Source organism: Trachypithecus francoisi, unplaced genomic scaffold (assembly GCF_009764315.1).
Source record: "Trachypithecus francoisi isolate TF-2019V2 unplaced genomic scaffold, Tfra_2.0 Lachesis_group17, whole genome shotgun sequence".
Lineage (NCBI taxonomy): Eukaryota > Metazoa > Chordata > Mammalia > Primates > Cercopithecidae > Trachypithecus > Trachypithecus francoisi.
Window position 1 is genome coordinate 86,701,189 of NW_022681462.1, and position 27,898 is coordinate 86,729,086.

The window sequence follows — 27,898 nt, forward strand, 5'->3', positions numbered from 1 at the left end:
TATAAATTTCACTAGGGTGAGAAAAACAGTATTCCTAAACATGTTTTAAAGTACCAGAAAGTAAACTGATGAAAAATAAAACCTTTCCATATCTAATATCTAAATCCCTTTAGAAATCAATTCTTGGCCGGGCGCAGTGGCTCAAGCCTGTAATCCCAGCACTTTGGGAGGCCGAGACGGGCGGATCACGAGGTCAGGAGATCGAGACCATCCTGGCTAATACGGTGAAACCCCATCTCTACTAAAAAAATACAAAAAACTAGCCGGGCGAGGTGGCAGGCACCTGTAGTCCCAGCTACTCCGGAGGCTGAGGCAAGAGAATGGCATGAACCCGGGAGGCGGAGCTTGCAGTGAGCTGAGATATGGCCACTGCACTCCAGCCTGGGTGGCACAGCGAGACTCCGTCTCAAAAAAAAAAAAAAAAAAAGAAATCAATTCTTAAAAAAAGATATGCTCCTACAAAACAAATTTCACTAAGAAACACTTTATTTCTGTAATACTCACTATCACACTAAAGCTTTCACAGTAGGTAAAGTTGGAAAGTATCTTTGAGAATTTACATAACACATTAGTATCAGAAATTAAATACATACATTAAATATATTACTTTCATAATACCAGCAACCCTAAAGAAACATCATTCAAGGACTCTTGGCCTGAACAGAGCACACGAGGCTTCAGTACCAAGTTTATTTCTACAACTTACCTCTTTTTATTCTTGCTTCCTTAATTTCCTCACAAAGTTTATTAAATTCTGGATCTAATTCAGCTGCAATGATAGCATGTGCAGTGTCCTTCAGGGTACAAGCCCTGTGCCTAATTATTTTATCTGTTAAAAAAGTTGGCATACATTTATTACAGAAACAAAATAACATTAACAAAGGACATCTTAAAAAGTAAAAGAATACAAACAAAATTATAAAAAGCATTGCTAGGTGAGAAAAAGTTCATTTAAAGTATGGGTAAAAAATAAATATACTAAGCTACTCAGTCAAGTTAGTAATTCTCTGAAAATTATACTTTAAGAACCTGGAAGGACTAAACCTATTACCATTTCTGAAGCGGTGTGGAGAATTACAAGAAAAAGATACCCACGGCTTTTAAATTTCTGAAAACAGACATATGTGATTTTCAGTAAAAATTTAAAAAGTTTAGAGGATATTCACCAAATGCCCAGTCCCAGAGTTGTCAGAGATTAATACTAAGAATTCAAAAAATCTTAAATTTCTCCTAAGTTGACATTGGTCAAAACTATGATAAAGAATGCAATATATCCTAAAGGTGACTTATTTTTTTAAATGTGACAAAAACAGAGACATACAGAAAGACTTTCTAAGCTAAAGGGCGCAAGATGGTATATACATTGTAGGCAATCCAGGAGAGAAGCATAAACACAGTTCCAGGTAAACTATACCTAAAAATGGTACTAAAAGAAGAGTCTCTGCTTCACACTAATCCAGAAGTTCCCATTCATAAACAATACAATATAAATAGTGCCCCCTACGCCTGCGCAACTCAGAAATATGAAAAGGCAAGTAATATATCAAGGTAACTAATATTCTAACAGTATCAAGAGCAAGAATCCAAAGTTCCAAAACACCATTTGCTTTTTCCTCTCTAGTAAAGGCAAACAGTATAGACAAAGTTACAGAGATACTTTATAACATTTCTGATTTGAAAGTTATTATGGCTCACTGTGGTAATCTTACAAAACCAAACATGCACCACTCAAAGGCAACCACTGATATATTTACTTCCTACACATTTTCTCTAAACATTCACTCAACAAATGTTGACTGCACCAGGAAAAGCTGGATGGTGGCCACCCGCAGCAGTGAACAAAACATACATGATATCAACTTTCAAGGACTTTTTCAGACCACTACAGGAACAAATAATCTCCCATACATCCAAATTAACATCTCCTCCCTCCAAAAAAGAAAAAACCCAGAAGTAAAACACCTTGAATAACAGCTATGTAGAAAACCTACAGGGTACTGGTGTGGGTTCTAATTTAGATTGAGCAAGTCAGGAAGAATTCTCTCTGAAGAAGAGGCATTTAAACTGACACTTGAAGCACAGACTGAAGTAGATACTGAAAGATTAAGGGAGAAAAAAAAAATACTAGTGCAGGTTCAGAAAATACCATGTGAGAAAATCCTGTAGTAAAAGGAGTTTGGTGATTTCAAGAAACTGAAATGCAGCCAGTCTAGTATTATGAGCTCTAAATTTCTTTTCAAAGAATCAATATGTCAGTATGTTCAATTCTCTGCCTTCTACTTATAAACTTAACTTCCTCATAAAGCAAGCTTTTTCATTACCTGCTCCACCTTGACTCATTCCGATTACCTGCTCCACCCTGACTCATTCCAATTACCTACTCCATCCTGACTCATTTTGATTACCTGCTCTGTCATACCCATTTTTCCTGCCAAACCACTTACCCAGTCATTCTCTTTAGCCAATCAGAATTAGTTTAGCCTGTGCGGTCTAACCCTAGCCAATAAGGGAACAACACAGAAGCAGGGGCTACATGCGTCAGGAATAAGACCCCCTTCCCCTCCCTTGTCCAAGTGGGTGCCCAACATTGCTCCATCTATAAGGGTGCACCCTTCTATAGAAGTACCTTGCCTTGCTGAGAATTAAAAAGAAAATTTTATATTCGAGTGCTATTTTTTTTTTGCAGCACTGAAACTTTATTTATAACAGTAGTCAGAACATAATAAGCAAGAGGAAAAGAGAAACTGATCATATTAAAATGATTTTAGATTGTATCCTAAGAGCAATGCAAATCATTGAAAAGATCTGCTGTGGCTGTTTTCTGATCACTGGATTGAGGGGAGTCAAGAATAACACCAAGGGGCTTTTAGTCAGAGAGGATGATGACTTGAACTGGGCTAATGGTAGTGGTGAAAAACGAGATTACAAATTCGAAATGTGCTCTCAATGACACAACTTGGTGATAAAGTAGATAAGAGGGTAACATAAATATCAAAGATGATTTCCTAGCTTCTTGCATGAAAAACGGGGAGATGGACATACTATTTATATAGATGCAAAACACACACACACACACACACACACACACAGAACAAAACGAAACGAACAAAACCAGAATAGAGAGGAAAGGAGGAAAAGAAGTTAGAGATTATTAAAGAGTTTAGCTTCAGGGATTTCAGTCTGGAGATGCCTAAAAAATATCCCAATGGAGATACCATATAGGCACATGAATATGTGTCTCAACAATTCTCTTTATGAACAAAAACACAATGATTTTGTAATCTGATTTAGTACATATTGTACTTCCCTAAGTTTGTTTAAAAATAGATCTATTGTCCTGGCTAACACGGTGAAACCCCGTCTCTACTAAAAAATACAAAAAACTAGCCGGGCGAGGTGGCGGGCACCTGTAGTCCCAGCTACTTGGGAGGCTGAGGCAGGAGAATGGCATAACACCCAGGAGGCGGAGCTTGCAGTGAGCTGAGATCACGCCACTGCACTTCAGCCTGGGCGACAGAGCGAGACTCCGTCTCAAAAAAAAAAAAAAAAAAAAGATGTATTGAAGCATAATAGACATATAAGTTGCTCATACTTAAAGTATATAATCTGATACATTTTGACATAAGCACACATCCATAACATTACCACAACAATAAAGATAATAAATGGGCCAGGGGAGGTGGTAGTTCCTGTAGTCAAAGTACTTTGGGAGGGAAAGGTAGGAGGACTGCTTGAGCCCAGGAGTTTGAGACCAGCCTGTGCAACATGGCGAGCCACCATGTCTACAAAAACTACAAAACTTAGGCAAGCATGGTGGTGCATGCCTGTGGTCCCAGCTACTTGAGAGGCTGAAGCATGAGGATCACTTGAGCCCAAGGAAGTCGAGGCTGCAGTGAGCCACGTTCATATCACTGCACTCCAACCTGGGCAACAAAGCAAGATCCTGTCTCATGGAAAAAAAAAAAAAAAAAAGGCCAATGAGCATATCTATCATCACCAAAAGTTTCCTGTGACCCTTGGTCTTCCTCCCTTCACCCTTCCCCACAGCCCTCTATTCCCAAACAACGAAGGATCTGCTTTCTCTTGCTATAGATCAGTTTATATTTTCTAGAATTATATATACGAGTGGAATCACAAAGATTATTTTTAATCAGGATTCTTTCACTCAGCATAATTATTTAAGCACAAAAATAATTATTTGTCCCTATTTTTGCATGTATCTGTACTTCGTTATTTGTTAGTGCTGAATACTAATCCATTATATGGGTGTAACACAATTTGTTTATCCATTCACATGCTGGTAGACATTAGGGATAATTCTGGGTTTTGGCTATTATAAACAAAGTCACTATAAACACTGATGAACAAACCTTTGTATGGATATACACATGTTAATTTTCCTTGTGTTAATATTAAGGAGTGAAATGGCTAGGTCAAATGATAGGTACAGCTCTCCAGCAACTGCAGGGGATTGGTTCCAGGACTCCATCTCCCCTTGGATATCAAATTCCCAGATGCTTACATCTCTCATATAAAATGAGGTAGTGGCTGGGCACGGGGGCTCATGCCTATAATCCCAGCACTTTGGGAGGCTGAGATGGGTGGATCACGAGGTCAGGAGTTCAAGACCGGCCTGGACAACTTGGTGAAACCCCATCTCTACTAAAAATACAAAAAAATTAGCCGGACGTGGAGGCAGGCACCTGTAATCCCAGCTACTCAGGAGGTTGAGGCAGAATTGCCTGAACCCGGGAGGCGGAGACTGTAGTGAGCCGAGATCACGCCGCTGCACTCCAGCCTGGGTGAGGGCAAAACAGAATCTCTAAATAAATAAATAAATAAATAAAATGAGGTAGTATGGTCAGCCCTTTGTATCCACAGGTTCCAAAGCAGACATAGAGAGATGACTATAATACATGTTAAACATTCTAAGAAACTTCTAGATTGTTTTCCAAGTCAGTTGTACCATTTTACATTCCCACCACGGTGCATCACAGTTCCAGTTACTCCATATCCTTGATTATATTTGATATGGTCTTCTCAGTTTCAGACGATCCTTAGAGATGTTTAATGCTGTCTCATTCTGTCGCCCAGGATGGAGTGCAGTGGCACAATCTCAGCTCACTGCATTCTCTGCCTCCTGAGTAGCTGGGATTACAAGTGTGTGCCACCCCACCCAGCTAATTTTTGTATATTTAGTAGAGATAGGGATTCATCATGTTGTCCAGGCTAGTCTTGAACCCCTGACCTCAGGTGATCCACCCACCTTGGCCTCCCAAAGTGCTAGGATTACAAGCATGAGCAACTGCACCTGACCTCATTGTGGTCTTAATTTGCATTTCAGTAAAGATTAATGAGGTCGGCTGGGCGAGGTAGCTCACACCTGTAATCCTAGCACTTTGGAAAACCAAGGCGGGTGGATCACCCGAGGCCAGGAGTTTGAGACCAGCTTGGCCAAAATGGTGAAACCCCATCTCTACTAAAAATATATTTTTAAAAAGCCGGGCATGGTGGTGTGTGCCTGTAATCTCAGCTACTCAGGAGGCTGAGGCAGGAGAATCACTTGAACCCAGGAGGTGGAGGCTGCAGTGAGCTGAGATCACACCACTGCACTCCAGCCTAGGTGACAGAGTGAGACTCCATCTCCATAAATAAATAAATAAGATTAATGGGGTTGAATATCTTTTCATGTGTGTATTTGTCTTCTGTATATCTTCTTTGGTCAAGTGTCTTCAGCTCTTATGTCCGTTATTTAAATTGGGTTATTACTAAATTCTGAGACTTAATATTCTGGCTATAGGTTTTAAGCTCTTGTATTTAGGTATGTGATCCATTGTGAGTCAACTTTTGTATACAAAGGTCTTTTTTTGCATGCTGATATCCAATTGTTCCAACACTATCTGTTGAAATTAATCTACTTTCTTAATTGAACTGACTTTATATCTTTGTCAAAAAGCAACTGACCCTCTATGTGTGCATCTATTTCAGGACTCTATGCTATTCCATTGACCTATTTGTCAAACTTCATGCCAATATACACTGTCTAGATTACTGTAACTTTATAAGTCTTACAATAAAGTAGTATTAAGTCTTCCAACTGTTTTTATTTTTCAAAGTTGTTTTGACTATTCTAGGTCCTTTTCATCTTTATATGAATTTTAGAATCAGTTTGTCAATTTCTATCAAATGCCTGCTGGAATTCTGATTGGATGGTGTTGAACCTGTGGTTCAATCTGGGGAGAAATTACATCTTCATAATATTTAGTCTTCCAATCCATAAGACATGACATATATCTCCATTTATTTGGGTCTTCTTTAATTTTTCTCGCCAAAGTTTTATAGTTTTTAATGTATAAGTCTTACTTACATGCCTTTTGTCAGATTTACCTATATTTCATGTTATTTTTTGATGTTATTTCAATTTTCTGTTTGTTGCTAGTATATAGAAAAACAAGTGTTTTACACACTGATCCTGTTTCCTGCAACCCTAACTTCACTTATTTGTTCTAACAGCTTCTTTAAATATTCCATAGGATTTTCTATGTAGACATCATATGTCTACGAACAACAACAGTTTTACTTCTTTCTTTCTGGAAGTAGGGATGCCTTTCTTTCTTTTTCTTACCTTACTGCACTGGCTGAAAGCTCCAGTTTAATGTTGGATAGAAGTGGTAAGAGCAGACATCCTGGTCATGTTTCTGATCTTAGGCAGAAAGTACTTACTCTTTCATCACTAGTATGATGAGAACTGTAGGCTTTTTGTAGACATCATTTATCATTGAACTGAAAAGCGGGGATGGGGGGAAAAGTTTTGTTCCAGTAAAAACATTTGACTTACAAATACAGGCTGTCAGCTTGATGATAGTCTGCTGGCCCCTGGTTTAGAGCATTTACTTTTAATGTGATATATGTGATTGTTGATATGGTCGCTATTTATTTTCTACTCGTCTTATATGTTCTTTGTTCCCCTTTTCCTCTTTTTCTCACTTCTCTTGGAATTACTATATACCTTTTTATGATTCCATTTTATCTCCTTGTTGGTTTATTAGCTCTAACTCTATTGCAGCCCCTGTGTGAACTTCAAGGAATATTCCCTCTCATTCTCTGGCCTCAGATAGTTTTCTCACACATATGCACTAACCAGTACTTAGTTAAACACTAGAGTAGGACGTCCTGGAGAGAGCCGCAGTGTTCTCTCTGTGCAGCTTTCTTCTTTCTGGTAATCTTCCCTACAAACGCAAACCACTGTGGCCTCTTCAGATTCCCAGGTCTGGCTCCTCAATTCAGAGGACCTCCAGAATACACCTGGGTTGCTCCTCCTGGGGCTGGTATCTGGAAATTGTCTCCAGGCAACCACACTGCTCCTCTTACTTGTTTCTATCTTTTGGGAATCACTGAACTGTGTTGCCTGGTGTCCAATGCCTTCCAAAGAGTTTTTCTTTAAATATACTTTGTTCATTTTTTTGTCATTGTTTCATGTGAGGGGGTAAATAAATTGAGTCCCTTTTAATCCATCTTGGCCTGAAGAAGAAAAGAAGAAGTCTCCTGGTGTCTTTTAAATACTCTTTGAAAACCAAACTTTAATAGTTGTCCAACAATCCATAATAGGATGTGCTTTAATTTTTCAAAAGTATTGTTCTCCTTTTGGAAGTTTTAAATTGCTTCTAATTTTAGCTACTATAAATAAAAAACTACAATGAACGTCAACATCCTTAGAAGTAGCTATACTTTCAAGTTAACAATACAATGTGTGTAGCCTATGCAATACCACAACTTTCCACCACTGGCTTTCTACCTCGGCTTGAATGAAGAGAAACTAAAAAAGAGGTAAGATTAAATCTAAAGGCATGGATCTGGCATATTATCTCTAAAATACCTCAATGATTGGTCTTTCTGCTTTTTATAAAGTATATCTTCTATCCCAACACTACCCTAAATTAAGCAAGAAAAAAGAATGAAGAAAAAAAATTCTATAAAAATTTCCCACTAGTATGGAAGACAAGGAATATACTCTTTAAAAAAAAATCTGCATTTGCCGGGCGCGGTGGCTCAAGCCTGTAATCCCAGCACTTTGGGAGGCCGAGACGGGTGGATCACGAGGTCAGGAGATCAAGACCATCCTGGCTAACACGGTGAAACCCCGTCTCTATTAAAAAATACAAAAAAAAAACTATCCGGGCGAGGTGGCGGGCGCCTGTAGTCCCAGCTACTCGGGAGGCTGAGGCAGGAGAATGGCGTAAACCTGGGAGGCGGAGCTTGCAGTGAGCTGAGATCCAGCCATTGCACTCCAGCCTGGGCGACAGAGCGAGACTCCGTCTCAAAAAAAAAAAAAAAATCTGCATTTGAGAGGGGACACTCCTTTTTTGAGGGGGATGGCGGTGGGGGTACAAGGTCTCACTCTGTCACCCAAACTAGAATGCAGTGGAATGATCATGGCTTATAGCAGCATCAACCTCCTGGGCTCAAACAATCCTCTCTGCCTGAGCGCTCTGAGCAGCTATTAATAGGACCACAGACATGCGCCACCACGCCTGGCTAATTTTTGTATTTTTTGTAGAGATGGTGTCTTGCCCTGTTGCCCAGGTCACATGCTGGTCTCACATCCCTGGGCTCAAGCGATCTGCCCACCTCGGTCTCCCAAAGTGCTGGGATTACAGGTGTGGGCCACTGTGCGTGGTCAGGGCATTGCTTTTTCATGTGCCTATCATTACAGTTTTCAATCATCGTTTAGAAGAGTGTCTAAGATTACACATAGCATATAATCACAAACTTAAAGAATATTAAAACTAGAAGGGATGTCTATGATAATCCTAGGTTCTTAATCTTTTTGAACTGGATCCTTACAAGAACAGAATATGGCTGGGCATGATGGCTCACATCTGTAATCTCAACACTTTAGGAAACTGAGGCAGGAGGATTGCTTGAGGCCAGGAGTTTGAGACCAGCCTGGGCAACATATGGAGACTCCATCTCTACAAAAAATTAAAAAGTTAGCCAGGCTTGGTGGCTCATGTGGTCCCAGCTATTCAGGAGGCTGAAGTGGGAAGATTACTTGAGCCAGGGAGGTCGGTGGCTCAAGTCAGCTATGATGGCTACAGTGAGCCATGATCGCACCACTGCACTCCAGACTAGGCAACAGAGTGAGACCCCATCTTGGGGGAGGGAAAAAAAAGAAGAGAATAAAAGTTGAAAACTGCACATGAATATAATTTTGTTTGAGGATTCAAAGACTCATTCATCACTTAAAACTCTAGGTTTAAAATCATGTGGGAATAGAAACTACATATTTATGAGTTTCTACTCTGTCTCATACTTTAAGATTTTAAGATTGTACAAATCCATGAAATTTGCAAGTTACATAAGCACAGCAAAAAAACCCCACATACTGGCTTTGAAGTCAAGACAGCTCTCAATCCATTCAGTTGTGCCAAATAACATCCGTGGGTTTGCACACAGATTATATAACCTCTCTGAGCCCCAATCTCCTCATCTATAAAATAAAGATATTATCACTTACATTTGTCTTCAGCAAAAAGTAACTGCTACTTAGGACATATAGAAGAGTATCTATAAAATTAATAGAAGCACTACTTTAATGAAAGTAACAGCAATTTCACTGTGTTGATGTTTCTTTTGTAATTGGTAAACTTTTACTTTTAGTTCATTATGAAGAAAAAAAAAATCCCAGAGTACATTAGCTGAGGTTTTGTTCAATAAAATTATTAAGAGTAACCATATTTTTAAGAAAAGCTAATCTTCATGTTATGATTTTTCATCCCAAATAATTTCATAAATAAGAAATTTGGCTGGGCATGGTGGCTCACATCTGTAATCTCAACACTTTGGGAGGATGCAGCAAGAGGATCACTTGAAGAGTCTGAGACCAGCATAGTCAACATAGCAAGACCCCATCTCTACAAAAGTATTTTAAAATTAGCCAGGCATGGTGGTAAGTCCTGTAGCTGTAGTCCTAGCTACTCGATGGGGCTGAGGTGGGAGGATCAGTGGTGCCCAGGAGGTCAAGGCTGCAGTGAACCAAGATCATGCCACTGCACTCAGGTCCAGGCAACAGCGTGAGACCTTGTCTTCAAAAAAACCAAAAAATAAAAAAAAAAATTTTAACTATATTTACTGGTTCAGGTCATATTTACATATTATTAGCATTTGTGCATATTTCTACATAATGTTACCATGTCTCCATTTTATAATTTCTACCTAATCTGAGATTCCTTGAGTTAGTATCTAAAAATAGAGGTTAGGCACAGAGGCTCACATCTGTAATCCCAACACTTTGGAAGGCCGAGGCGGGTGGATCACCTGAGGACAGGAGTTCAAGACCAGCCTGACCAACATGGTGAAATCCCGTCTCTACTAAAAATACAAAAATTAGCCAGACATGGTGGCGCATGCCTATAATCCCAGGTACTCAGGAGGTTGAGGCAGGAGAATAACTTGAACCCGGGAGGTGGGGATTGCAGTGAGCTGAGATCGTGCCACTGTACTCCAGCGTGGGCAACAAGAGCAAAACTCTGTCTCAAATAAGTAAATAAAATAAAAATAGAATAATGAATAACATTTACTCATTGTCCACATTTATTAAGAACATGCTCTACACAAGATGCCTATATAGATCCTGTTCTCAATCGGCTTTGAGTCTAAAACAAGGGGTAAGGATACGTAAACAAATAACTATGGGTAAAAAAGGAATAAACGTCTCAGAAAAGTTACATTATGAGATTCAGAGATGAAGGGGTTACTTACAACTGGAAGGAAATCAGAAAAATCTTTCATGAACTTAGCATTTTAGTATTCCTTGAAAGGTAGGTGAATTTTTTTTTTTTTAGACGGAGTCTTGCTCTGTCGCCAGGCTGGAGGGCAGTAGCGCAATCTCGGCTAACTGCAACCTCCGCCTCCTGGATTCAAGCGATTCTCCTGCCTCAGCAGGAGTACAGGCGCACAATACCACACCCAGCTAATTTTTGTATTTTTACTAGATACGGGGTTTCACCATGTTGGCCAGGATAGTCTCGACCTCTTGCCCTCGTGATCCGCCCACCTTGAACTCCCAAACTGCTGGGATTACAGGCGTGAGCCACCGCGCCTGGCCAGGTAGGTGAAATTTTAAAAATATAGGTGCTTTCAAAAGCTACGTGCTTTTCAAAAGTACATTTTCTTGTATGTTACTTATACCTCAATAAAACTGATTTAAAAAGAAAAACATGGGCGACACATTTGACAAAGGTCCTGAAAGAATAAGACTGGGACTTACACTGGGCAAGAACTGGGACCCATATTTCCTAGAGAAGCGGCCCTCCTGGGCGCCTCTCTCTTCTCATTCTACACACTGTCTATGAAATCTCATTCACTCCTCCTCAATGATGACTCCCAACTATATCTCCTGCTCACTTCTTTTAACCTCCAGAACCACATATACAACTAGTAATCCCAGCAGTTTGGGAAGCCAAGACAAGCGGATCACGAGGTCAAGAGATCGAGACCATCCTGGCCAACATGGTGAAACCCCATCTCTACTAAAAATACAAAAATTAGCTAGGTGCAGCAGTACACGCCTGTAGTCCCAGCTACTGGGGAGGCTGAGGCAGGATAATTACTTGAACCCAGGAGGCGGAGGGTGCAGTGAGCCAAGATCGTGCCACTGTACTCCAGCCTGGCAACAGAACAAGACTCTGTCTCATAAATAAATAAATAAATAAATGTCTGCATTTTGTATGGGTGTACCAAATATAACTCATACCAACACGTCCCAAATTGAATTTCACATCCTGCCCATAAATCTGTTCCTCCATTGGTTTACCTTCCCAGATTTCCTCTATCCAGACCAAAACCTCAAGGATCATTCTAGGTTTTTGTCCACCATATTTAAATGGTTGGTCACTAAGACCTCTACAGTCAATCCCTGCAGCCACTGCAATTAAATCTTAACTGATGTTCCAACCTCCATCAAGTGGTAACTCTCTTGACCTCTATCCCAAATTTGATACTAAAAGGTCAAGGTTGTGTCTTAACCATCTGTATATCTCTAGCCTTAAACAGGATTTATACACAGAGAATATTTAATAAATAGAGGCTCAATAAATGTTGAGTCAGTGAGTAGAGAAGTAAATTAGCTTCCCACTACTCCTCCACGGAGGCACTCTATTCTCCAGATTTGTTGTTTTCATACCTTTGTTTCCTCAGCCTGGAATCAATGCCCTTCCCAATCTTGCTAATCTCCAAGTAGTGTCTTCTCTTCTGGGCTCCACTAACCCAGTAACATATTTCTAATAAAGTCCTTATGATACTGTCTTATAATTACCTGCTGGCACCTTAAGACATTATTCATGATTGCCACCTCTATGATATCCCTTTATCTTAATATTTGTTATTACAATCACCAATAATTTGATTAGTGTATTTATCATCTCTAAAAATTGATGACTTTCTATATAGTAGGGATTGTGTTTCATATATCTGTTACAGGCTGAAATGCATCTCCTCAAAATTTATATGTGGAAAGCTTAACTCCCAGTACCTTAAAATATGACTGTATTTGGAGACAAAGCCTTTAAAAAGATAATTAAAATAAAATGAGGACATATGGGTGGGTTCCAATCTGACTGATTATAAGGAGAGAAAATTTGGACACACCAAGAGACACCAAGGGCACACAGGCATAGGGAAAAGGCCATGTGAGGACACAGAAAGAAGGAGGCCGCCATCTGCAAGCCAAGAGAAGAGGCCTCGGGAGAAACCAAACTTGCTGATACTTTTATTTTGAATTGATAACCTCTAGAACTGTGAGAAAATTAATTTCTGTTATATTTTGTTATGGTAGCGCTAGTAAGCTAATACAATTACATACAGAATAAAGTCTGCCACATAGTAGTTATCCAGCAGGCATTATGGATCTACCATAACACTGATATATATATATTATCTTGGTCCAAAAGGCAAGAACTGTCATAGTCATCTTTGTAGTCTAGGCATCCAGCTCAGTAATTAACAGATAGTACTCATAAACACTAATAGAAAAACGAATGAGTTTGGTTGAAACAACTCACGAAATAGAACTATGGCAGATAAATTTAGAAATGTATTAAGAGCAGAACACAGAGGGCTCCAAAATTTGGGTGAATCTGGGGGCTTTAATCCTATACAATTGGTACAACATAGAAGATTCTGAGGAAACTAAAAGATTAGGGCTAAAATTTCAGCAAAACTAGTCAAATGATGGTATGTAGCATATGAACAGGCCTGGGGAATATAGGAGGGGTGCACTGCAAGACCAAAAACAGGGATGAGCCAAACATAATATATCATGTATCTATAGTGTAGTAATTAGGGCCAAATATCTGATACTGGTCACATTTAGAACACAGGTCAATTTCTCCTTGTTCCCATCATTTAATTTCTGTTCCCATCATCCTCAAGGGAGAGAATCTGGGTCAACACTTAGGCACCATGTATATCTTTCAAAATGCTGGCTTCTGTCTTCTATGTATATGTTAGTTTTTCCCCCAAATGGCCAAGTGTTCTGCAAAAGAGAACACTATAAGCTTCCAAATACTCATGGGAACTTGTAAACGTAATACAACATTCATGTAATTTCCACTTGCTACACAACACACCCTGAGGATGTTTTTCTGGAATATAACAAGTGGTTCTGTTGCTAAGAAAAAACAAAAAAAGAGGTTGCTTGATGAAAGATATGAAAAAAATCTAAACACAGCCAAAATAATGCCTTTGAACTATACCACTTTTTATATCAGAACAAGTGAAGGAAGAAAGTTACAAGTGTACCGTGTTAACTCTGTGAGACAGAGCCATATTCTTTCATTGTGGAACTGCATTTTGTAGCAAAATGTTATTATGCACCAGAAACCATTACTTCTTCCTTAAAATATTAATATCAACATGGTTATAACTAATTACTTAGAGGGGAAAAATATGGATTGATCTTGTCAACTGGCTTTTTCTAAGCACTTAAATTCATTTTCACTACCAGCTCTTAGATTTGTTTCAAAATGAACTAAATTTAAAGTATGGTCCAGGGAATGTAATAAGGACAAAGTATACAGGGTCATTCTAGAGCAAATATGCAGGTGCCCGCTAAGAAATCAACTTATAAAAAAATTAAAGCACAATTTAAATAATTATGATCATAAGAATACAAACACCAACAGCTAACCTTTATGCAACTCTTACCATGTCCCAGCTATCCCGCTAAAGGCTTAAGATATTTAGGATGAACCATATGAAAACAGCAATTTCATAAGGTTCAACCTAATACACTTTCTCATTTAATTATTACAATTACCCCAATTAAAGAATGTTGTTATCATCCCCATTTTACAGATGAGGAAACTAAAATTTAGAGGGCTTAACTTGATCAAAGTTAAAGAGCTAAGAAATAGGAGAAATGGGACTAAAACCTAGGTCTGAATCCAAAGCCCACATTCTCATTACATATTATACAATAACAGCAGTCTCTGTGTCTTGAAAACCAGGCTGAAGGTGTAGGTACACACTGCCCAAAGCCACTACATAGACAGTTGTGCAGGCTGTACCCTCACACAGGACCCCAGCAAGGGAAGGGAGTGAAATGGGGCCGACATCCAGCCCATGCCTCACTATCCATCCTGTTACAGGATGGCATCCAACTGAAGAAGGAGGTTCTCTCACTTACCAATAATTGCTATATTGGCTTACAGTGGCCCTGATGCTGTTGGTATAATTTCTCTTTCTTTTTTTTTGGAGACAGAGTCTCGCTCTGTCACCCAGGTCGGAGTGCAGTGGTGCAATCTCAGCTCACTGCAAGCTCCGCCTCCCAGGTTCATCCTATTCTCCTGCCTCAGCCTCCTCAGTAGTTGTGACTACAGGTGCCCACCACCACGCCCAACTAATTTTTTGCATTTTTAGTAGAGGTGTGGTTTAACAGTGTTAGCCAGGATGGTCTCGATCTCCTGACCTCGTGATCCGCCTGCCTCAGCCTCCCAAAGTGCTGGGATTACAGGTGTGAGCCAGCGCACCCAGTCTGCTGCTGGTATAGTTTTTTTTAATTTTTAGAGAAAATTTTAATAGTACAGATTAAAAGCCTTAAAAGATACATATTCTTTGATCCAGAAATTTCACTTTAAGGAACTTATTCTAAGGAAATAATTAAGAATCAACATAAAATTTGCATTACAAAGATATTTATCAGTGTTTACAAAAGAGGAAAAAACTAAAAAATCTAATATGTCCAACAATAGGGTATTAGCTGTTATATGAGATCTATATACGATTAAAATAATGTTGGAGAAATACATTCATTAACTAATAAGCTTTTCACAAAATATTATAGGAATGACAACATTTACAAAAATCCTAGTCATTTTAGTAAAACTAAGATGCATGTATATATTCTACATGCAGTATATCCGTGGATGGGGAAGGAAACAGAGAAAAAACACTAAGTGATGGAATTATACGTTTTTAATGTTCTTCTTTGTTCTACTTTCATATATTTTTCTGTAAGATATATATAAACTGGGTGCACTGGCTCACATGGGTAATACCAGCCCTTCAGGAGGCCGAGGTGGGCAGATCACTTGAACCCAGGAGTTTGAGACCAGCCTGGGCAACATGGCGAGACCTCTTCTCTACAAACAAAAATACAAAAATTAGCCAGGTGTGGTGGTGTGTGTCTGTATTACCTAGCTACTGGAAGGCTAAGGTGGGAGGATTGCTCGAGCCCAGGAGGCAGAGGTTGCAGTGAGCTGAGGTCACACAGCTGCATTCCAGCCTGAGCAACAGAACAAGATGCTGTGTCCAAATAAAAAGTGTGTGTGTGTGTGTTATATAAAATAACTCAAAAACAGGTAAAACAAACAAACAACAAAACTACAAGAGGCAAATAACATAAAGCTGAAAAACTGTTACATACAAAGTCCAGCTACGCAAAATTTTATTCTGCCTCCTAACTTGGAAATTACTGGATTGGTGCAAAAGTAATTGCAGTTTTTCCCATTATAGAATCTGTGATTTAGTATGGTTGAAACTGAAGCAAAAAATACCTAATTTCATGTGAAACTGAGAAATCTAACTCATTTTACCATATGGCCTGGGTTGAGAAGCTCTGCCTCAAAATACAGATACAAAACAAAGCACCGGCCAGGTGCCATAGCTCACACCTATAATTCCAGCACTCTGGGAGGTCGAGAGGGGCAGATTACCTGGGGTCAGGACTTCAAGACCAGCCTGGCCAACATGTCAAAATCCCATCTCTACTAAAAATACAAAAATTAGCTGGACGTAGTGGCACGTGCCTGTAGTCCCAGCTACTCAGGAGAGTGAGGCGCAAGAATCACTTGAATCCAGGAGGCGGAGGTTACACTAAGCCGCTATCACGCTACTGCACTCCAGCCTGGGTGACACAGTGAGACTCGGTCTCAAACAAAAAACAAAACAAAGCAAAAATTATATTCCAACTATCTTTAGATAACAAAAACTTAAATGAATGTTTTAAAAACAAGAAGCATTTTATTTTTAGTATTACTTATCAAATAAATAGAATTCTCAATAGAGTGAAAAAGCAAAAAGTGGCTCCTGACAGCCAGGAGTTGGCCTGGCACTGTCCGCTACGCCTCAGGGTACTACAATTAAACATAAACAATTTCACAGAACACTAATATCAGACAAGGCCACCCTGTGCCCATGACAGGTCAAGAGAAAAATTAGACCACTTTGTCTAATCATGTCTAAACACAGACAAGACATGAACATTGTCCTGACCACCAAAAAAAACAATAATCAGGCTGGGCGTGGTGGCCCAGGCCTGTAATCCCAGCACTTTGGGAGACTGAGGCAGGTAGACCACTTGAGGTTACAAGTTTGAGACCAGCCTGGCCAACATGGTGAAAGCCGGTGTCTACTAAAAACACAAAAAATTAGCTGGATGCGGTGGCAGGCACCTGTAATCCCAGCAACTCGGGAGGCTGAGCCAGGAGAATCTCTTGAACCCAGGAGGCGGAGGTTGCAGTAAGCTGAGATCATGCCACTGTATTCCAACCTGGGCAACAGAGGGAGATTCCATCTCAAAAAAGTAAAAATAAATAATAATAGTCAATGACCAAACACAATCCTGACTAATATGAATGACTGCTGTTTCTTTCTTTTTTTTTTTCTTTTTTTTTCCTTTTCTTTCCTTTTTCTTTTGAGAAGGGCTATCACTCTGTTTCCCAGGCTGGAGTACAGTGGCATGATCACAGCGCACTGCAGCCTCAACCTCCAGGGCTCAAGTGATCCTCCCATCTCAGCCTCTCAAGTAGCTAGGACTACACGTGCGCAACCACCACACACAGCTGATTTTTGTAATTTTTTGTAGAGGCAGGGTTTTGCCATGTTACTCAGGCTGGCCTGCAAATTCCTGAGCTCAAGTGATCCACTCGCCCCAGTCTCCCAAAGTGCTGGGATTACAGGCATGAGCCACCACACCCAGCCAATTGCTTTTTCTTTATCAATCATAGCTTTAGCCTTGCTCCATTTTCTTGCCTTCTAGGTTCTTAAAATTACTCCTACTTTCCAATAGCATCTAATCCACTGCAAAGCCCCACTTCCTTATACTCTAACCAAAATCTCTTAACACAAGCCCAAATCTTGTATGGTTCCCTATGACACATATTCTCCCTCAGTATAATAAATCACCTCATCTTGTTTCACTGCAGATCTACTCCTGGTGGTCTTCCAGGATATATCTGTTATCAACTATATAACAAAAGTTGGGACTGTACACTTGAATACAGGATGGATTAGGAATAAAATAATTACATAAAAATACCAACAATCAAAAGAACAGATAACATTCTACATAAAAGGATCTTTTGACACATAAACTTATCCCATCATGGATTCCCATGAATTCGAAATTCTCAGTGTTTATCAGCACTGTGATTGTTGACTAATAAATTTTCAATTAAATTCTCAAATCACAATGTAAATATAAAAAGTAGAACGTAAATGAAGAAACGAACCCCTGAAAATAATACCTATAACTATACAATTCTCTAAACACATTATTTTTATGTAGACTATCAGTTTCTTATTAAGAAGTTTTGAAAAACAACAGGTCATGAAAATTAATCTATCTAGAACATAGGCATGACTTAGTATTTAAACGGTAAACTGTCTTCTGACTGATTATCAAGGGAAACCTTGCCCTATGTATCCTTACCTCCTGGGTCCTTGTCTGGATTATACTCTAAAGCATTGCTACAGATAAGGTCAATATCTTTCAGGAAATCCTTTGCAGTCAGGTAATTATGTTTATCAATTTTAGTTATCACTGTTGATAAGTCCATTGGTTCCTTGATTACTTCAAGATAATCTGAAACCTAAAACAAATAAGATATTTTAATAAAAATTAGTTCTGGTTTTTCATATCATCTCAGTTCATAAAACACAAAATAAACACAAAGTTCTTTAAAAATTAAATCTAAATATCAAATAAGTAATTTATAAAGATAAAACTGCAGGGCTATTTATGCTACCAAAGTTACTATCTGCCATACTTTCCATGAAAGCTTCAGTTTCCAAGTCATACCTAAACCAACTCTGAAATGTTTCTGTTCTTAAAATTTGAAACCATGTCTGTCTTTTTTTTTTTTTTTTAATCCTTTGGGCATATCTGAGAAGAGAATGTATGGACAAAAGTACCCAATGAGCATCAATAAATGTGACTTCAAGAAAAAGAAAAGGAAAATAAAAAGCAAAGACTTTTCATACTATGAGATAAGTTATTTTGATAAATCTCTTTAAATTTTCAACAAAAATTTTCTTTTTCAGTTTTCTAGAGTGAACTATTTCATGGAAAGTATTTTCCACTCCTTTAGAGTCATCACAAACATTTAGAGTCAATTACATAAGAAAATTAAGTATAGTTTTCCTAACCAGTATGAGATTTGCTGGATTTGTCCCTAGGTATAAAGAAATCTACAAACAAACAAACAAAAACAAACATGCTGCTTTCTGTGCTGATTTTCTGTGAGATAACCCTAAACAAGAGATATTAAGTCTTGATTTGCCCAATAAATTGTGTATCCCCGACCAATAAGAAAGTGCTAGCAACTTACATATCTACTGCCTTCCCCAATGCAAATCTCAAATCAAGTAAATAGGTTTGCTATAAAATCAGTCTTAGGAGTAATGTCTAAAATTAGTCCAGGAAAGATTTCTAGGGAGATGGTTAAGTTCTGCTCTATGATCATAGGGTTAGTTTTCTCATAGTTTCAGAGGGCATCGATACCATTATTTTTAAATTTATGCATTCACACACACGCACGCACGTATACGTAATTTATATGTTTTTTAATGTTTAGGATTACTTATAAAAAATATTAAGTAGAAGTGTATGTGTGTTTTAATTCATTTTTCACCCTTTAGGAGCTGAAAAACCAGTCAATCTCCCTATAAGGGAAGTAGCAGAGTTATACTGAAACAAACTACCTCAGAAGACATTAGCTGGATTCCTAGTTCTGGTATTTGACACAAATACCTGTGTACAAGTGGAAACTGTTTTATAAACTAAAAAGCACTCTAAAAGGTATATTATTAAAGACTATAAATGTTACCACCCTATGCTTAATTTTAAATTTAACATTTATTTTCTAAAGTGTTGTTTTCTCTGCAGTCTGCTTTGGAATTTGATAAAAGTTTTCAGACACTTGAAATTCATTAGTTACATAAAAACTTTAGTTTTAGGTTATCTTATTTCCCCCTCTCTATCCTTCCCAGAGACTCCTATGTTTTCAGCTTAAGAGCTGAATGAACCTGAGAAGAAAAACAAAGGCGAAAACAAGAGAAACATAAGCCTAAATAAAATATTTATCTGACCAACATTTTCTATCCCTTTGTACTACCTTACCATCATTTATAAAACTATTACAGATGGCATTTGAAAATCTGACAAATCTTTTCTGATTAGAAAGAAAAGAGTTTTCCTGAGCAAAAGCAAAACTGGTTTACTCTCAGCATGGGAGGTTGAGGTGGGGGCAAGCCCTTATCCTTTAAGAAATGTTAAGAGTCCAAATATACCAAATAGGGGAGTGGAAGGAAGGGCACGCACCCATATCACATTTATTTAAAATAATTTTTTAATCAGCTGATAGTTTTAAGATTATCTAAAAACACTATGGGGGGGGGAAATTCCCACAAATATAAATGGATATTTATTAATTAAAAAAGCAAATTAGGCATGTCCTGTTATCCTGTTGGAAAAATATAAAGTAGCTATAATAATGAATGTGGGCTTTGAATTTTAAAAAACTTTCAAGTCTTGGCTATGTCACTTGCCAACAAGTCTGTTTCCCCAGCTGCAAAGTAAGAATAATAATAATGATCCTACAAGGTTGATAAGAGGACCAAATAGAAAAAACAGTGTATTGTGGATAAAGGTACAAATAAAATCAGTCTCTTTATTCCAAAAAGGGGGGAAAGTATTTATTTTCAGACTTGCCGGGGGCGGGAAGAATGTAAATGCTAGCTCATTCTTCCCAGCAACAGATGAGGTAATGGTTTCAAAGGAATCCGCTCAGGTCCGAAAGCACAGATTTCACAATTAGGATACGACATTAAACTCTGAATCACTCATAATTCAATTATTTTTTTAAAAAAAGAAATAAATAAAAAACTAAAAACACCAAAGCTGTTCAAACATGGAGTCTGAACTATAAGAAGGAGGCCAGTAAAGATTACACTGTGTTCATCCACACACTACATTATCCCAGGATAAAACAAAAACCGAAAATGTAGTTGACAGTATTGATTCCCAAATGGAAAATTTCTTTTCTCATCATCACAAACCATGCTCCCACAAGCACACAAAATAATACACATATAAAGTGAGAAATTTTCCACTGGGAGCAGAGAAAACCCTTAGAAAGAAAAATAATTTAGTTGCACAGGATGTTTTAACTTCAAACAGCATCCCAGCCACAGGCATTTCCAAAATATGAAAGACAAAGAAACTTCAGGTTTTTAGCTACCTCTTTTGATGAGGTAAACATCATTTGGGAAATGCCAGTATTAACTGGTATTGATTGGTTAACACCAATATACTCTTTGAGAGCAGAATTTATCCTGGAATAAAAATAGTCTAGTATGGATATTTGACTAAGGCAACTTTTAATCCTCTTCTTAAATCGAAGAGTAAGAGACCACAAAGATTAATAATAATTAAGAGGACATATATAAATTGGTTGCTAATTTCATCCAAAAGTCACCAGATATTTGCTGATGACATAGGTAGTTATCACATGGATTAAAATTTTATAGGCTAGGGGTAATATTCATCCATGCCTTTGCTTTTTTTTCCTTCCAAAAAAAGATGTCAATATTTTTTTCTTTTAGCCAGTTCAACTTCACTGTTTGCACACTACTGAAACAAGACCTCTTCAATATCCACCGGTTTGCTGAAGATGTTAAAGCGTTTATCTGTGGCCAGCCTCTTGGTTACATCCCTGAGAAACAACCGCAATTCTCTTAAAGTATTTTCCTCCTGGTCCTCCATTCGATTTTTTTCTGATTCTGATAATTGACGAGGTGGAGAAGGTAGTGCAAGAGGAAGCACTTCCATAGCACAAAGAGCTAGAGAAAACAGAAGAAAATGTTAAGATTCCAACATGATGGGCCAGGACCCTTTTTTGGCATTCTCTCAAAATGTTCTTTAAAGAAAAGAATTACAAATACAGTCATGTGTTGCTTAACAACAGGGATACATTCTAAGAAATGTGCAGTTAGGCAATTTTGTCATTGTGTGAACATCATACGCGTATACTTGCACAAACCTAGATGGTATAGCCTATGACATACCTAGGCTATATGGTAAAGTCTATTACTCCTAGGCTATCAAGCTGGAGAGCATGTGACTATACTGAATACTGTAGGCAATTGTAGCACAGTCATACTTGTGTATCTAAACATAGAAAAGGTATAGTAAAAATACAGTATTATAATTTTACAAGGCCACCATCATACACGCAGTCCATCGTTGACCAAAATGTCATTATGCAGCGCATGACTATATGTGTGAAACATGCAAATCCAGCAAGTAAAAATTTGCATAGAAACAAAGAGGGAATAGCTTCACTTTATAAAATAACTCACAACAGGACCCCTTTAAAAAACAAAATAATTTGATTTTGAAATATTGTTTATATATAACTTACAAGAAATAATTCAAATCAACACAAATATCTCCAAGTAAAGTACTGCATACTGATTTTCTCAAGTCAACCTTGTTTAAAAACTGCTTCTTAAAATGAGATTGCCTTATATGCATAAAAATTATAATGGGCAAGTAATATTTGATCCTTCCTATCCCCAAAAGAATTCTGATTTTAGGCAGGTCTCCTGACCTCATATTCTGAGTACAACAGAGTAGGGACAGTGAATGGCACCTGCAGGAAGGGAGGGGAAAAAAAAAAAAAGAACAAAAAATGGAATTCCACGGTCATGAAGGAGATGGAAAACCAGTCCTAAGTGTTATATGTAAAATCCATGGTACTCACTACCTATCCTAAGAAAAACCAAAAATCTTCTTAAAAGGTAAAGTATTAACTTTCCTAATTATAATGTTCTCTAATTTTAAGACTTCCCTGATATCACGCTAAAGCTCAGAATTAAAATTCTAAGTATTTTTCACTGATTTCTAAATAGCTCCTAAGATGAAAACTGAAAGTCAACAGAAACAACTGAAAAAGAATATCAACGGTAAACACAGAAAATTCAAATCTATGAGATTAAAATATATCTAGAAGCATGAAAGACTGAAATGAATCATTTTCATAATGAAATATTTAGATTAACAGGAAGCAACAAAATAAACATAAATAAGGCATAATTTACATATTAAATTTCCCAAGGTTTTGGGAGGGAAAAAACCAAAACTACAGCAATTTGATAGGTGTTCATTTTTAAAACACCAATAAAATTTGGAAAGGAGCCACTAAAGAACAATAAAATTATTAAAATGTTACATAATATAACCAGTGAAAAACAAAGCAAAAATAATATGGAAAAATAAGGACTTGGCAGGGATGGGGAATGTATTGAGTATCCTCCAAGAAGGGCTCTAAGAAACATAAAAGATGGAACGAGGGTAAAGAGCCTTAACACTTTTTACCGAACAGGATTGTTACTTCCTAGAAGAGGCTGAAAGATTAAGCAAGTAGATCTTATCTTTTACACATCTTTAAGATTAGGAAAATGAAATCTCTTTCGAATGACTTAGAATGCAGCCCTTACTATGTCAAGGAACTGAAATCTGACAAATTCTTGAGGTACCTCTTAAAGCTCAATTCTTGAGTCTAAAATTATTGAGTCCAAACCCAAGAAAAATCTAACACTTAAAACAAAGCCAGAATAGATTTTCAAATGGCTAGAATAAAACGTTAAATGTAATGGGTCCTAAATAAGTCTCTGAAAAGTCAATCAATAAATAAACTAGAAATGGCAAATGTTCTAACCAGCCCATCAAATCTACCATGGCCCAAAAAGTAATGAGCACAACACCTGGTGTTCACAACCTGCCAGTTCAAGTCCTGGGTACTTACTGTGACTAAAACATAGGAGAATTGAAGACTTTTTTCTATGACTTTTTGAGCCCCATAATGTGAAATCTACCAGAGGAAGTGGTTGAAGTCATAAGAAGAAGTCCTATTTAGTAAAGCTTTAACAAGGCTATACTTCCCAATCTCAAGTCAGATGAACACAATGGACACTTCCACATGTCATCTAAAGATAAACAGAACCTGATAAACTCTCCTCACTTCCATGAAAAAAGGGCTAAAATAAACTGACTCCAAGAAAGGGTATTTCTTAACTCCATCCCCCCCATTTTCCTAAAGGCTTTACAAACTTTACCAGCATGTTTCCTTCGTGGTGGAGCCATTGATGCCTGATTGAGAATCAATTCTTGAAAAAATTTTCTTCTGTCTTCTTCAATAGGCCTTTGAATATACAAGACCTCTTCATACTGTATTCTAAAGATACATTTAACCTACACATATACACACACACAAAGACATTAAATATATAAAGAATTAAAAGCTTACATATCATACCAAATTGCAACGTCTTCATCTTCCAGTATCATGTTCAATATTCACAGACCATTCACATGGGGTTATAGTTAACCTAGTCCTAGGCTATGCTGTTGAAGGGTTCAACCTCATGGGCTAAACAGGAATGGTAGAATGTCCAGTTGCCCAAGTCATTAATGAATGATATTATATATTGAGTAAGAGTCATCAGATAATAGCAAAAAGGATAGCTGGTTGTAACAGATGGCAACAATCTCAAAGGGCTTTTACATAAGAGCTGAAAAGTAATTACTTAGAATCTATAATAGAGAGCTGGAAGAATGTTAACACTGCCATCTCTTATCCTCATATTTCTTTGTATTCCCTATTCATTGACTTCCCTTCCTGTGCTCTTTCCCTACCAAGTCTATTTCACTGTAATCTCTGGAATCCTGGTTCCACTGCAAATAAACCATACCTCTGGTCTAGTTTATGTTCCATGACACACTCCAAAAAGATTAAGCCAATTATTCTCATATCTTTCAGCTCCATCCACTTGGTGATTACTCACCTCTTCTGTTTACCTACTCAGACTTTGACCCCAGGTGCCCACCTTCCAAGATATGCTGTTTAAATCCTCTTTACCTCATCCAAATTTGTCTACTATGGCATTAAACACTGTATTTAATTTTTATGGTTTTTCTAGAATGTCTACTTTCTACCTTCTAGACACCACACTCCCTGAGAACAGAGATCACTTCTTATTCATCTGTTTTCCTACACCTATCCCAGTGCCTGGTATTTAGCATGCCTAATAAGCACGTACTGCCTTGTGATTTTGTTACCCAGCCCAAATCAAATTGGAAACTGCAAATAAAAAAAGGGAGAAGGTCACTAGTATGGAAAGATATACCAACCATGACACTGAGAAAATATGGATTAGAATCAAAGACATCATATTCTTGCCCATTTAGCCACACGTTTGTGGTCTAAATTTGAATAATTCATTGAATTTGTCATTTCTAACCACTTACTGGATTAAGCCTACGAACTGAACCCTTAATAATTCCATAAATATTATGTCATTCAATCTTTATAACAATGAGGTAAGTATTAGTTCCTCATTTTACAGACAAGGAAACTGGGGCTTAGACAGATTTAAGTAATTGGCTTAAGGTAACAAAGTGAACAAAGAAAATTAGATTATATAAATTCTAAATGCCTTTTCCAGCTCTGAAATTCTAAAAGAAGAAACAATGAAAGGTAAACATCAGAATTCAAAAACTGGATGGGGAATTATTTATCTCAACCTAAAGTCAAATCATTTAAGTTTATAAAATTTCACCTTGTGTCCTGCCAGTGCTTTTGTAGACTACCTTCATGCACAGTTCCCTCCAACTCTTTAATCTATGCTTTGCTGGCCTTTCTTTGAAAATTCTGGAAGTAAGTTTACTACTGAACATGTTTTGTATGCCAAACATCATGCCAGACACTGCAGTTACAAAACTAAAGAAAATGTGTTTGTTCTCTGCTGTCAAAGATTTTAGAGTCTCAGAAGAAAAGCATTATGATACTATGCTGGGAGTACTATAACAGAGGTAGCAAAACACAGAGAAGAGATCTTGCAAGGGATGAAAAGACTCTAGGCAAGATGTAGCAGAAATCACTTACATCAATTGGGTCTTGAAAAATAAGTAGAACTTAATATCCTAGACGTACCATGATTTCGTTCAAGAATGGCAAAACATTTCATTTTAACTATTCTCTCTGATAACTTTCAAAACTATGTTAACACTTTATGAATACAAAAGCATACCAAGAACAGGCCTACAATAATCCATGGATATTCTTACCAGGTTACTACCAACATCTCTGAATCCAACATTTTATAAGTGGGATAAATTATACTTCTCTAAGTTCACTCTTAACCTTATCTTCTGACAGCCCTAGCCTCAAACCTCATGCTGTACCAAAGACAAGTCTTCCATAATTCCCAGAACAAATCATGCTGTCTTTCACATTGGTTCACACTGGTTGTGATACATACTATTCACTCATTCCTGACCCCTTCTTTAATGCACCACTCAAGCTGATGCTTTCTGTGTGATGCCTTCCCTAAATTTCCCAGACGCACTTAGGCACACCTTGCAGTATTTATCATTAAACTTTTTTTGAAAAAAGAGTTCAATAAAGTTCAGCAAATTTTTACAGTTGTGCAGCCATCACAAGCACATTTTAGAACAGTTCCATTGCCCCAAAAAGTTTCCTCATGCCTATCTGCAGTCAATCCCCACTCCCACTCCCATGTCCCAGCCTAACAACCACTGATAATGCTTTCTGTCTCTAGTGAATTAGTGAATTGCCTCTTCTAGACATTTCGTATCATACAACTGATAGTCTTTTATGCCTGGCATTTGTCACTTAATACTTCAGGTTTTTCCAAGTTGTAGTATGTATTAGTATTTCATTCCATTTATTGCTGAATAGTATTTCATCACATTTTGTTTAGCCATTCACCAATTAAGGAACATTTGGATTGTTTCCACTTTTTACTAGAATTAGTACAACAACTAGAAACATTCCCATACAAATGTCTTTCTGTGAACGTATGTTTTCATTTCTTTTGTGTAGATAACTAGGAGTGGAATTGCTGAGTCAAACCATAAATTTATGTTTAACTTTGGAAAGTGGCTGCACTATTTACAATCCCACCAGTAGTATATAAGGACTCCAGCTTCTATATCCTATCCAATACTTGGTATTGTGTATTTTTGATTCTAGCTATTAGGATGGTGTAAAAGCACTTTTTTTTTTTTGCAGCTTTTAATGGCAAAAAACTCTTGCCCCAACCTATACTTTAGTGGGTTGCAGTGATATTTCATTCCTGAATGACTGATAATGAGCATCTTTTCATATGCTTATCATCCATTTACACATACTCTAAGGAACCTCATATAAAAGGAATTATACAAAATTTGTCCTATGACTAATTTAGCCTAATGTCTTCCAGCTTCATCCATGTTGCAACATGCATCAAAATTTCCTCCTTCTTAAGGCTAAATAATGGTCCATTGTATATGTTACATTTTGTTTATCCTTTCAACTATCGATGGACACTGAGGATGTTTCCACCTTTTGGTTACTGTGAATGATGCTGTTGTGAACATGGGTGTACAAATACCTGTTCAAGTCCTGCTTTTGATTCTTTTGAGTAAATGCCTAGAATTTGATTTGCTGGATCATATGCCAATTATATATTTATGATAACGTCATACTGTTTTCCACAGTGGCTATACAATTTTACATTCCCACCAGCAATGCAAAAAGGTTCTCATTTTTCCACATCCTCATCAACATTTGTTAATTTCTTTTTTTTTAATAATAGCCATCTTTTTTTTTTTTTCTTTAGAGACTGAGTCTTGCTATGTCGCCCAGGCTGGAGTGCAGTGGCGCGACTTCGGCTCACTGCAAGCTCTGCCTCCCGGGTTCCCGCCATTCTCCTGCCTCAGCCTTCTGAGTAGCTGGGACTACAGGGGCCCACCACCATGCCTGGCTAATTTTTGTATTTGTAGTAGAGACGGGGTTTCACAGTGTTGGCCAGGATGGTCTCAATCTCCTGACCTCGCGATCCGCCTGCCTTGGCCTCCCAAAGTGCTGGGATTGCAGGCGTGAGCCACCGTGCCCAGCCTAATCTGAGTTTTCAATGCCCTTACTTGATTTTTCTACTTGAAGTTACTGATTTTCCTCTCCCAGGTCCTACCATAAACCTAGACACAACTACATGAAACAAGATGACAAAATGCTATATGTAATCTTATTTTCATCAGCAGAGTTGAGGAATA

The 27,898-nt window shown here is 37.8% G+C and overlaps 1 protein-coding gene across 3 annotated transcripts in view; it reads right to left on the minus strand.

Annotated features, from left to right (window-relative positions):
- The window catches only part of ATAD2B (ATPase family AAA domain containing 2B), a 230,279-nt gene that overhangs the window by 69,672 nt on the left and 132,709 nt on the right, over positions 1 to 27,898 (minus strand). For 2 of the 3 annotated variants that reach the window (XR_004428482.1, XM_033176395.1), the window contains exons 20-23: positions 23,899 to 24,034; positions 21,425 to 21,621; positions 18,212 to 18,371; positions 707 to 829 (exon numbers count right to left, since the gene is read on the minus strand). Coding sequence is in view for 2 of the 3 variants with exons in the window: in XM_033176395.1 (XP_033032286.1) it covers positions 707 to 829; positions 18,212 to 18,371; positions 21,425 to 21,621; positions 23,899 to 24,034 (616 nt within the window). In the remaining variant the exon portion in view is untranslated. The remainder of the gene's footprint in view (positions 1 to 706; positions 830 to 18,211; positions 18,372 to 21,424; positions 21,622 to 23,898; positions 24,035 to 27,898) is intronic. The other variant, XM_033176396.1, reaches the window with a different exon arrangement.